At 32.8% G+C, this 13,197-nt stretch overlaps 1 protein-coding gene across 2 annotated transcripts in view; it reads left to right on the top strand.

Moving 5' to 3' along the window:
• The window catches only part of LOC148166510 (uncharacterized), a 130,422-nt gene that overhangs the window by 114,872 nt on the left and 2,353 nt on the right, over positions 1-13,197 (top strand). Inside the window, exons 5-15 of one of the 2 annotated variants that reach the window (XM_088048600.1) lie at positions 1,436-1,579; positions 1,950-2,021; positions 6,569-6,640; positions 6,887-6,955; positions 7,114-7,257; positions 7,538-7,678; positions 7,732-7,797; positions 10,615-10,758; positions 10,810-10,881; positions 10,936-11,222; positions 11,277-11,648. In XM_088048600.1, the coding sequence (XP_087904726.1) occupies positions 1,436-1,579; positions 1,950-2,021; positions 6,569-6,640; positions 6,887-6,955; positions 7,114-7,257; positions 7,538-7,678; positions 7,732-7,797; positions 10,615-10,758; positions 10,810-10,881; positions 10,936-11,222; positions 11,277-11,648 (1,583 nt within the window). The remainder of the gene's footprint in view (positions 1-1,435; positions 1,580-1,949; positions 2,022-6,568; positions 6,641-6,886; positions 6,956-7,113; positions 7,258-7,537; positions 7,679-7,731; positions 7,798-10,614; positions 10,759-10,809; positions 10,882-10,935; positions 11,223-11,276; positions 11,649-13,197) is intronic. The other variant, XM_088048601.1, reaches the window with a different exon arrangement.

Below are 13,197 nucleotides of genomic sequence, written 5' to 3'. Positions count from 1 at the left end.
TAGATTTTCATTTTTACCCTGAAACAACTAACAGACCCACATTTCAACTTGTTACCAATTTTCTCGCTCTTTCAAAAACGAATTTCATTTCACAGAACGCCCAACTACCAAACATGGTCAACTCGGCTTCTCCGTAATGAAATACCTTTCTCGGCTTATTAACCACACAACCATTTCCACATACTTTACGAAGATCAAGATAACATTAAATAAAAACATAATTAAGATAGTTTCGATTTAAATCATGTAAGTGAACAGCAATAAAAAAACAGCCTTCAATTTATGCTTGATTAAAATTAACCCATGATTCGATCATCAGCAAGTTTTTTCAGTTATAAACGAGCGCGATTTTATGTTCGCTGCAACATTTATGTATCTCCAATTTGTGTTTAATGTCTGATAATTGAGATTAACTGGATACTACCAAGTCGTTTAATTTGCATGGAGGTGATAACACCAGGATGCAGATAAATTCGATGGAAAACTGAATACTCTCATTTGTTATGTGGTCAAAACTTGCAGAAAAACTCGAGATATTGATCTCGCGACACTACAATGCCGTATCAATGAAAGGGAAGTTATTAGAAAAGTTTCTTTGGAAAATTCTCCCTTTCTTTATCACCTTCGAGATATTGAAACTTTAGTCAGACGTGACTCGTCAAAATCAAATTTATTCAATTTCCGTACAGAGGCGGCATTGTTTTGGAGTAATGGCGCTATCAAGGCGGCAAGAAGCGTCGGATTTAATTGTTATGGGACACACGCGGGTATTTTGTTTATGGGGAGTTTAAGGAAGTTCCGGCGCACAAATTGCGTTTCTTAAAAATCAGTTTTCGGGGGTTTTTCATGATAGAACCGTGCGGATCGAACCGAGGGCACCTTATGTGAAAATTTTTTTTACGCAATTTCAACGAAATTTTCGTGTTTTGAGCCCTATAAAGTTCATATTTTTCGAAGCAAATTCTCTCTAACATTTTCCCTGGTCATTTTAATAATTAATTACTGTATATATTGAAGATATTTCATTCAGGAGTGAAAAGCGTCCGCTCTCTCGTATCACCTCATCCTCATTAAGCGCCTGAAATACAAACCGCTCGAACATCTCTCCTACGTTGTAACGTTATTTAACTCTGCGTCGGAATTCGCAATATACGACATTAGGAACAATAGTCTCCTGCTATCATTGCCTGTACAAAGTGATAAAACTGCCGCATAATTTTCATAATAAACAGTTACAGCCAATTACAAGCCGGTCCCGTTTTCTTGGTGCGGCTTTTAATGCGCTGTATCTTCAATTTATCATCATTCATTTCGTTCCTGATCACCCATGACATATCACTGAAAATGACTGATGGATAAATTGCTCGGAAATTGGAAATTCCGCTTGTTTTCCTGTGAAAATCATTGATGATGTAGTTGGATATTGTTGGGTTAGGCATCTGGGCAATAACGAAATCTGGAAACTGGATGGAAGCACTTTCCAGCAGGTTCCTTCACTGCGCAGCTTGCGTCTGGACGGCAACCGTCTGCGCGGTGTTCCTTCGGAGGCACTGACCGCTCTCCCACACCTTGAGGTCCTGTGAGTACCAGGACCAACACTCTAAAGGACACGCCGGTGCTCCAGAAGCCACGCGAATTTTTTGTTGTCAAGAAGAAGAAATTGATTCGGTGGCTGCTGGAGCATAAAGAGCTGAATCGACGACCACTAATACCACTCACCTGTAACGCTATTTACAATATACTTTACGACACTTTACACTTATTTATGCGCTAATAAAACTAATAAACACTCTCATTAACACGTCATTAACTGTTTTGTAGTATAAATAAACGTTCGGATTACCATTAAAACGATTATTTGACACAATTGGAGATAATTGGCATTCGAAAATTACATTTTAGCGAAAAACTGTTTTATCGATACACGTTTTAAACGCTTTGTTTTGCAGGAATATTGGAAATAATTTGATCAACACTCTCCCGAACGCCGCCTTCCCGCCTCTGGATAAACTCGTTGTTTTGTGAGTATTTCCTCTATTTGCTCGGTTTATTTCCATCCGAATTCAAAATCGAACTTGGCTGAATTGCGGAGAGAGCTTTAAGTATTATGACTTTCACAGTTATTCGCGCTTTATTTTTTATTGAGCTGTAAACTTCAACATTAGGATAAGAGGTCGTGAGGTTTAACGATGAAAATTGGACGATTATTTTCAGTGAAAATCAAATTTTATTCGGAGAGTTATGCAACCAAATATACTTTTAATTACGCAGCGGTGATCGCGATACAGTCGCGCACGAAAATTTGTGCTTGTGCTGTGTAAATCGGCTTACTGGCCTCAATACTCGGTACCTTTTATGTCAAAATGGGCAAATGTCAATTTCTTAGGCGGCAATGATGCCAATTTTGTCGTCTGTTGTCACGAAGTCTAAACCCACCCTTGGTCGCAAAACGTCACTCACAATGACAATAAAGGTTGAACTACAAAGACTGACAAAAATTTGATGTCCAAAAACTTTTGACGTTTGCGAATATTCAACAACTTCAAAGTTGACTTTTCTTGGGAATATAAAGGTCATTTATTATTTGACGGTTCCAAAATGACCGAAACTACAATCTAAACCGATTAGATTCACGTAATTCTGTAAAATCAAGTAGGCAGCGCTAATGACATCCACATCCAGTCGGCTTAGATTACAAATGTTTACTTTGACAGTTATTTCCTATTTAATGTTGGAATCTTGACAAACTTTTGAAATTTTGAGATGACAAAGTTGGCACTATTGTCCCCCATAATTTGACATTTGCCAACTCTGACATGAAAATTAATTAGTGCAATTTAAAGTTTCTTAATTTTGTCTCTTTTTTGGTAGAATTTTGACATTTGAAATAATTAATATGCAAATCCTGAGTTTTATTCTTTTTAAATTTGATATCTATACAGGTAAAATTACAAGAGTTACATTTTTTTTTTCAAAAATTTTGAAAATTTTAGTTTGGCACTAATAATAAACGGTTTTAATATTTGTCTTTTGTGTCGTAGTACTGTGTAATTTTACACAATTAATAAGCAAATGTGGACCATTAACTTCCCAAAATTTCATTTTCATAGAGTTAAAACTTCCAAAAATATAAATTTCTAAAAAAAATTTGAAAATTCTCGCTTCGTTCTAACAATGACAATTTCTTAAATTTGTCTCTTTTGTGGTAAAATTTTGACATTTGAAATAATTAATAAGCAATTCAAGACTTTTAACATTCTCATATCTTTTTGATATCCTAGAGGTAAAATTACAAGAGTACACATTTTTCCAAACATTTTGAAAATTCATGTTGTCTCAAGGACAACAATTTCTAAAACGGGTGTCTTTTGTCGTAGAATTTTAACATTTGGCACAGTAAACAAGCACATTAAGACAATTGATGTCCTAAAGTTTCATTTCTTTAGAGTTAAAAGTACCAGAGATATACATTTTTAGAAAATTTTGAAAATTCTGTCTTCGTCTTAAAAATATATTTTTTAAAATTTTTCTCTTTTATGGTAAAATTTTGTCATTTAGAATAATTAATAAGCAATTCAAGACCTTTAATACTCTCAATTTTGATATCCATAGAGGTAAAATTACAAGAGATACACATTTTTCCAAACATTTTGAAAATTCAAGTTGTTTCAAGGATAAAAATTTCTAAAACGTGTCTTTTTTCGTAGAAATTTAACATTTGGCAAAATAAACGAACACATTAAGACAATTAATGTCCTAAAGTTTTATTTCTATAGAGTTAAAAGTACCTGAGATATAAATTTTTAGAAAATTTTGAAAATTCTGACTTCGTCCTAAAATTATATTTTTTTAAATTTGTCTCTTTTGTGGTAGACTTTTGACATTTAGAATAATTAATAAGCAAATGCAGACCTTTAACCTTCTTAGTTTGAAATCCATCGAGCTAAAATTACAAGAGTTACATTTTTTTTCAAAAATTTTGAAAATTTTAGTTTGCTCTAATAATGAACGGTTCTAACATTTGTCTCTTTTGTCGTAAAACTGTGTAATTTGGCACAATTAATAAGCGAATGTGGACCATTAACATCCCAAAATTTTATTTCCATAGAGTAAAAACTACCTGAGATATAATTTTTTACAAAATTTTGAAAATTCTAGCTTTGTCCTAACAATGAATTTTTTTTTAAATTTCTCTTTTGTGGAAGAATTTTGACAAATAATAATTAATAAGCAAATGCAGACCTTTAACCTTCTTAGTTTGAAATTTCTAGAGGTAAAATTACAAGTTACAATTTTTTTTCAAAAATTTTGAAAATTTTAGTTTGTTCTAATAATGAACGGCTCTAACATTAGTCTCTTTTGTCGTATAACTGTGTAATTTGACACAATTAATAAGCAAATGTAGACTATTAACTTCCCAAAATTTCATTTCCATAGAGTTAAAACTACCTGAGATATAAATTTTTACAAAATTTTGAAAATTCTAGCTTCGTCCTAGCAATGAAAAATTTTCAAATTTATCTCTTTTGTGGTAGAATTTTGACTTTTAGGATAATTAACAAGTAAATGCAGACCTTTAGCCTTCTCAAGTTTAATATCCTTAGAGGTAAAAGGTTGGCACTATTGTTCCCCGATAATTTGACATTTGCCGACTTTGACTTGAAAATTAATTAGGCACCCCTTAAAAAAAGCTCCAAATGGGGTGAAATTTCCCTCAGGTGCGACTGTTGCTCAAAAAGAAATCGAATTTTGACACATTACAATGACAAAACTTTCACGATCGTCTTTTGTACCCCAAAACCCAATTTACACACCACCATTGCAACAGGAACGAATTACACGATGAGATTTGTGACCTTGAGCAAATATTTGCAACCTAAACCGACTGCAAACTAAACGCGCGGGGGTTGACCAATCACGAGCGTGCTTTCTCCCGGGAAATTTAAAACTGAACAAACAAACCTTAGTAATATAGCCATTTCTTGACAAAAATTTGTTTTTTCTGTGCAGGTTGATTTTATGCAGCCGGATTTACACCAACCAATTTTTGAAATTGACAGTATTGTGGTTTATATTTAGGTATATTTGACCAATTATGTTGGTAGAACGTGATTAAATCGTCCAATGAGGGCACAGTCCTGAAAGAAAAATGTAATTTTTCTATACAGTTAAAACTACTAGAGATATAAATTTTTAAAAAAATTTGAAAATTCTGGCTTCGTTCTAAAAATACATATATATTTTTTTAAATTTGTCTTTTTTATGGTAGAATTTTGCCATTTGGAATAATTAATAAGCAAGTTCAGACCTTTAACTTTCTCAAATTTGACATTCATAGAGGTAAAATTACAAGAGTTACAAATTTTTACAAAAATTTTGAAAATTGAAGTTTTGTCTCAAGGATAAAAATTTCTAAAATTTGTGTCTTTAGTCGTAGATTTTTGACATTTGGCATAATAAACGAGCACATAAAGACAATTAATGTCCAAAAGTTTTATTTCTATAAAGTTAAAACTACCAGAGATATACATTTTTAGAAAATTTAGAAAATTTTGGCTTCGTTCTAAAAATATATTTTTTTTAAATTTGTCTTGTTTGAGAATTTTGATATTTAGTATAATTAATAAACAAATTCTGACTTATAACCTTCTCAAGTTTGATATCCATAGAGGTAAAATTACAAGAGTTACAAATTTTTATAAAAATTTTAAAAATTTAGGTTTTGTCTCAAGGATAAACATTTCTAAAATTTGTGTCTTTTGTCGTAGAATTTTGAAATTTGGCATAATAAACGAGCACCTTCAGACAATTAATGTCCTAAAGTTTCATTTCTATAAAGTTAAAACTACCAAAAATATAGATTTTTAGAAAATATTGAAAATTCTTGCTTCGTTCTAACAATGAAAATTTCTTAAATTTGTGATAGAATTTTGACATTTGGAATAATTAATAAGCAAATGCAGTCATTTAACCTTCTCAAATTTAATATCCATAGAGGTAAAATTACAAGAGATTTTTACAAAATTTTTGAAATTGACAGCATTGTGGTTTCTGTTTAGGTATATTTGACCAGAACTAAATTATGTTGGTAGAACGTGATTAAATCGTCCAATGAGGGCACAGTCCTGAAAGAAAAATGTAATTTTGGGCGGAACTTTGTCAGCGCTCTGTATAATTCGCAGCGAACACGACACTCGCTTTTTTATTTTAACCAATCTCGAATTTAATTTCCTTCTAAATTACAATTGCCGACGAGCTCCGTATTGCCTATAAATCTGTTATCCTCCGTTCGGAACGCAATTCGTAATACAGATAAAATTGAGGAATGTTTTTATTAACACCAAGCCGACAGATTGGCTAAATATAAATTAGCAAAGAGCATAATTTATAGAAGCCGCCACTATAAATTCCGTATTTATAATTGGAGTTCAAAGGAACGGAATAGCGAAAATAAATATCGGATTTAAAAAAATGGCCATCGCAAGAGATTTTTTCAAATCTACTATATTTACTTTCCGGCGATAAATCTGTTGACTTGAGTTGTAATTAAAATTGAGTCGTTTTCCAGGCTGATGAAACGCAACCAGATCAGTGAGGTGGCAGAAGAGGCTTTTGCCAACTTGACATCTTTGAAAGTCTTGTAAGTATCAGCGTGTAGGCAAATCAATAGCGGCGTAATCTCGTTATAAAGCTTCCCACCGGCACAAGAACGCTTTATCATCCCATTTAATAAAGGCCACTCAAAGGGAAGTGTAACTCGTTTACAGACACCACCTTTTTATTGTACTTGTAATAAGGATTTATATTTCCACGTTGCCATTTTAATTACGGTGAAGTTGTCCATATGGCACGTGCAGGTTAACTTAATTAGAAAATTTGCTTCCAGGGAGCTCGACGACAATTTCCTAACCCAGATACCTACAGCAGTCACGAAGCTCGCCAAACTGCAAGAATTGTAAGTTTCTTTTTCTAATCTCGTCGCCGTGTGGCGTTGAATCTGATTGGAATCGAGTGAAAAGCAATCAGATTAATTAACTCGCTGCAAGGGCCACGGGAGTGCGAGATCCGCCGAATTCAAAGGGCCGCCTCTAGTTGAACTTGTAATTGTTGCAGATCGATATCTGGTAATCGTATCAAGTATATCCATGGGGGATTACTTCAGAAGACGCCAGCTCTAGCTCTCCTGGAGCTAAAAGGAAATCCTCTGACGGGAGTGGACGCCCACGCTTTCTCTTTCCTGCCGCGACTCCGAAAGCTGCAAGTATTATATGTTACCTCATGTGCATACATTTCGCTTCGGATTAAAATCCACAAGCTTGTCTGCTTTTACGACTCGAAATTCAATTTCAAAAAGTGTCCTCCGGATTTTATGGACTTTGCTACTTTAAGGAAGTTGTAAAGTCTTCAGGCATTAGAGTGTCGTAAAATCATATCATATCGCAAGTGGTAATTGGCGGGCGACGCTTTTACTATTTTCACTTGAAGATGTTTCTTTGCTGTACGCAGCGATTTGATTTATTTCGTCCTTTGTTGGCAGGATTCTGTCCGAAGCCCGGGAGTTGTCGACGTTCCCCAACTTGAACGGCACAACGGCCTTAGAAATCCTGAGGTTGGATAGGGCAGGGATTTCCTCCGTTCCTTCGTCTTTGTGTACGACTTGTCCCAGACTTAAAAGCTTGTCAGTTTATCAGCCTCGTTTCAGACCATTTATTAATGATCGTTTGTTGGCAGGGACCTCAAATCGAACAAGATGAAGACGATTCCCGACCTCAACAACTGCAGGGAAATGAGAGTGTTGTGAGTAGGCTTCAATCATTTTTAATTTTATTTTAAGATTTCACTCATTCTTTTGACTTGAAATTGGAGACTTAAAATTTTAAAAAATTAATAAGCAATCTACTGGTCTTTAAAATTTCATGTTGATGGCGTTAAAATCACCAAAGATATATTTTTTTCAAAAATTTAAATTTTTGGTTCGTCCTAATAATCAAAGTTCCAAACATTTGTGGTGTGTAAATGTGGTTACAATTAATAAGCAAATCAAGACCAATAAATCGCCTCAAATTTAATTTCCATTGAAGTAAAATGACAAGAGGTACAATTTTTTTGAAAATTTTGAAAATTTTTGCTTGCCACTAATAATATGAACGCTTCTAACATTTTTTTTTTGTCGCAGAATTGTGCAATTAATAAGCAAATGTAGACCATTAACTCACTTTTATTTCCATAGAGTTAACACTACCAGAGATATACATTTTTAGAAAATTTTGAAAATTCTGGCTTTGTACTAAAAATAAAAATTTCTGAAATTTGACTCTTTTGTGGTAGAATTTTGACATTTCAAATAATTAATAAGCAAATACAGACTTTTAACTTTCTCAAATTTAACAGTCATAGAGGTACAATTACAAGAGTTACAAATTTTTACCAAAATTTTGAAAATTCAAGTTTTATCTCAAGGATAAAAATTTCTAAAATTGGTGTCTTGTGTCATAGATTTTGGACATTTGGCATAATAAACCAGCACATTTAGAGAATTATTGTCTTAAAGTTTCATTTCTATACAGTTAAAACTACTAGAGATATAAATTTTTTTAAAAATTTGAAAATTCTGGCTTCATTCTAAAAATATATATTTTTTTAAATTTGTTTTTTTATGGCAGAATTTTGACATTTGGAATAATTAATAACCAAATGCAGACCTTTATCCTTCTTAAATTTTATATCTATATAGCTAAAATTACAAGAGTTACGAATTTTTACAAAAATTTTGAAAATTTATGTTTTGTCTCCAAAATAATAATATAATAATCTCTAAAATTTGTGTCTTTTGTGGTAGATTTTTTGACATTTGGCATATTAAACGAGCGTCTTAAGACAATTAATGTCCCAAAGTTTCATTTTTATAAAGTTAAAACTACCAGAGATATACATTTTTAGAAAATTTTGAAAATTCTGGCTTCGTACCTATTAAAAATAAAAATTTGTGAAACTTGTCTCTTTTGTGGTAGAATTTTGACACTTAGAATAATTAATAGGTAAATGCAGACCTTTAACTTTCTCAAATTTTATATCCATAGAGGTAAAATTACAAGAGTTACGAATTTTTAAAAAAATTTCGAAAATTCAAGTTTTATCTCAAGGATAAAAATTTCTAAAATTTGTGTCTTGTGTCATAGATTTTGGACATTTGGCATATTAAACCAGCACATTTAGGGAATTATTGTCTTAAAGTTTCATTTCTATACAGTTAAAACTACTAGAGATATAAATTTTTAAAAAAATTTGAAAATTCTTGGCTTCGTTCTAAAAATATATATTTTTTTAAATTTGTTTTTTTTTATGATAGAATTTTGACATTTGGAATAATTAATAAGCAAATGCAGACCTTTAACCTTCTTAAATTTTATATCTATATAGCTAAAATTACAAGAGTTACGAATTTTTACAAAAATTTTGAAAATTTATGTTTTGTCTCCAAAATAATAATATAATAATCTCTAAAATTTGTGTCTTTTGTCGTAGATTTTTTGACATTTGGCATATTAAACGAGCGTCTTAAGACAATTAATGTCCCAAAGTTTCATTTTTATAAAGTTAAAACTACCAGAGATATACATTTTTAGAAAATTTTGAAAATTCTGGCTTCGTACCTATTAAAAATAAAAATTTGTGAAACTTGTCTCTTTTGTGGTAGAATTTTGACACTTTAAATTATTGACATTTGGCATAATGAACGAGCACATTAAGGCAATTAATGCCCTAAAGTTTCGTTTCTATAGAGTTAAAACTACCAGAGATATAAATTTTTAGGAAATTTTGAAAATTCTTACTCTTCGTTCTAAAAATATATTTTTGTTAAATTTGTCTCTTTTACAGTAGAATTTTGACATTTGGAATAATTAATAAGCAAATGCAGACCTTTAACTTTCTCAATTTTCATATCCATAGAGGTAAAATTACAAGAATTACAATTTTTTTTTAATTTTAGCTTGGCTCTAATAATTAACGTTTTTAACATTTGTCTCTTTTGACGAAGAACTGTGTAATTTGACACAATTAATAAACAAATTTAGGCCATAAGTCTCCAATAATTTCATGTCTGTAGCGTTAAAACTGTCAGATATAATTTTTTAAATTTTTTTTGAAAATTCTTACTTCGATCTAACAATGAAAATTTCTTAAATTTGTCTCTTTTGTGGTAGAATTTTGACATATAAAATAATTAATAAGCAAATACAGACCTTTAACCTTCTCAAATTTGATATCCATAGAGGTAAAATTACAAGATTAACAAATTTTTTCACAAATTTTGAAAATTTTAGCATGGCTCTAAAAATAAATGCTTTTAACATTTGTTTCTTTTGTCGTAGAGCTGTGTAATTTTGCACAATAAATAAATAAATGTAGACAATTAACTTCCCAAAATTTCATTTCCATGGAGTTAAAACTACCAAAGATATAAATTTTTATAAAATTTTTAAAAATCTTGCTTCGTTCTAACAATGAAAATTTCTTAAATTTGTCTCGTTTGTGGTAGAATTTTCGCAGATTTTTCCGAAAATTTTTGATTTCTCTCACTTCGGCATTTTATTAAAAAATTTTCTCCTGCAGAGACCTGGCGAGCAACCACATCCGCTCCTTGGAAAACCGCCCGTTCCGCGGCATGTACCAGATGCACGACTTGCTCCTGGCACACAACGAAATCCAGTACATCCCTCAGGACGCCTTCCACAATCTGTCCAGGCTCCAAGTTTTGTAACGCGCCCAATAATTCATTTAACATTCTCTTAATACGTGTCGTTGCAGAAACCTCGAGGATAATCAGATTTCCTTCATCCATCCGGACGCTTTTCTCCCGATTTCCAAGATCGAAGATTTGTAAGTTTATCGGGCGTCGCGTCGGGGAGAGCATCTCCAGTTTTTAATTTACAGGAATTTGGGGCAAAATGTATTCCCCCATCTGCCGTCAGCTGGTCTGGAGCGGCTGTTACACTTAAAAACTTTCAATAATCCCAACTTACGTGAATTCCCTCCGCCTGAGGAGTTCCCGAGGATCCAGACGCTGGTTTTAGCGTACGCTTATCATTGTTGCGCGTTTTTACCGCTGATCCCGTCGAATCCTCCGCCGAAAGCCAAAGATTTCATTGTGTTTCCTGATATTGAAGATATCGACATGAACATGTGGAACTCGAGTCTGAGCGACTACTGGCCATCGCAGCGTAAGCATTTCTGGATTTATTAGGATTACAGTGTGCTATATTCCCATGTTCCAGAAAATATGAGTCATAAATTCGGGAAGAAATTCGAGACAATTTGGGAGAACATACGCTCGGATTTTACCTACCCCGGGAACTTTCCTTCGTACATGGAAGAGTACGCGGAGGAAGAGGCCCTCAGGGTGGCGGCAGGTGACGGGAATCCCGGGAAGATCCAGTGTTTACCGTTACCAGGACCCTTCTTACCCTGTCAGGACTTGTTTGACTGGTGGACGTTGCGGTGCGGCGTCTGGATCGTCTTTTTATGCGCCATGTTGGGGAACGGCACCGTCGTCTTCGTGTTGATCTTTTCCCGGGGGAAAATGGACGTGCCCAGGTTCTTGGTGTGCAACCTGGCCGCCGCCGACTTCTTCATGGGCATCTATTTAGGTACATTAACACCAATTTTTCGCATTTTTCCGTTTATCTATAATATTTTTTTTTTAAATAAAACTCCTACTAAGGAAATTATTGATCCAATTGATGAGACAATGACAAATTGGTCACTGTTGCTCAATTGTTTTAACACTTGGCACAGTTAATAACCAAGTTGGAGTTAATAACCTCTACAAATTTGGTTACTGTAGCATTAAAATTACCCAAATTACAACCCTTAATAAAAAAAATGCAGTTTTTGTTTCACCCAAAAAATAAATTTTGTAAAATCGGTCCCTGTTGCTCTATTGTTTTGAAATTCGGCACAGTTAGTAACCAAGTCCAAGTTAATAACCTCCCCAAATTTGGTTACTGTGGCATTAAAATTACCCGAATTACAACCCTTAATAAAAAAATTCGCAGTTTTTGTTTTACTCAAAAAATAAATTTTTGTAAAATCGGTCGCTGTTGTTCTATTGTTTTGAAATTTGGCACAATTAATATCTAAGTCAAAGTTTATAACCTCCCTAAATTTGGTTACTATGGCATTTAAATTACGCGAGTTACAACCCTTAATAAAAAACTTTGCTGTTTTTGTTTCAGCCAAAAAAAATTTTTTTCTGAAATCGGTCACTGTTTTTCTATTGTTTTGAAATTTAGCACAGTTAGTAACCAAGTCCAAGTTAATAACCTCCCCAAATTTGGTTACTGTGGCATTAAAATTATCTGAATTACAACCCTTAATAAAAAAAAATTGCAGTTTTTGTTTTACTCAAAAAATAAATTTTTGTAAAATCGGTCGCTCTTGTTCTATTGTTTTGAAATTTACCACAGTTAATAATCAAGTTATAGGTAATAATGTCCTCAAATTTTGTTACAATGGCATTAAAATTCCCAGAGTTACAACCCTTAATAAACAAAATTTGTGATAGTTTTCTGTTCATCCAAAATATGTTTTTGTAAAAACGGTCGCTGTTGCTCTATTGTTTTGAAATTTGGCACAGTTGATAACCAAGTCTAAGTTAATAACCTCCCTGTGGCGTTAAAATTACACGGGTTGCAACCCTTAGTAAAAAAATTCGCAATTTTTGTTTCTCCCAAAAAATTGATTTTTGTAAAATTGGTCACTATTGCTCTATTGTTTTGAAATTTGGCACAGTTAATAACTAAATTACAGTTAATAACCTCACCAAATTTGGTTACTGTGGCATTCAAATTACTCGAGTTACAACCCTTATAAAAAATTTTTGCTGTTTTTGTTTCACCCAAAAAATGAGATTTTGCTCTATTGTTTTGAAATTTGGCACAGTTAGTAACCAAGTCCAAGTTAATAACCTCTCAAAATTTGGTAACTGTGGCATTAAAATTACCCGAGTTACAACCTTTAATAAAAAATTTTGCATTTTTTTGTTTCGCCCAAAAATAACTTTTTGTAAAATCGGTTGGTGTTTCTCTATTGTTTTGACATTTGTCGCAGTTAGTAACTAAGTCCAAGGTTATAACCTCCCAATATTTGGTAATTGTGGCGTTAAAATTACCCGAGTTACAACCCTTAATAAAAAAA

Source organism: Gnatocerus cornutus, unplaced genomic scaffold (genome assembly GCF_029298725.1).
Source record: "Gnatocerus cornutus isolate USDA-ARS CGAHR unplaced genomic scaffold, icGnaCorn1.1 ctg00000023.1, whole genome shotgun sequence".
Taxonomy (NCBI): domain Eukaryota; kingdom Metazoa; phylum Arthropoda; class Insecta; order Coleoptera; family Tenebrionidae; genus Gnatocerus; species Gnatocerus cornutus.
Note: the sequence above shows the minus strand (reverse complement) of the source record. Positions and strands in the feature narration are given on the sequence as shown.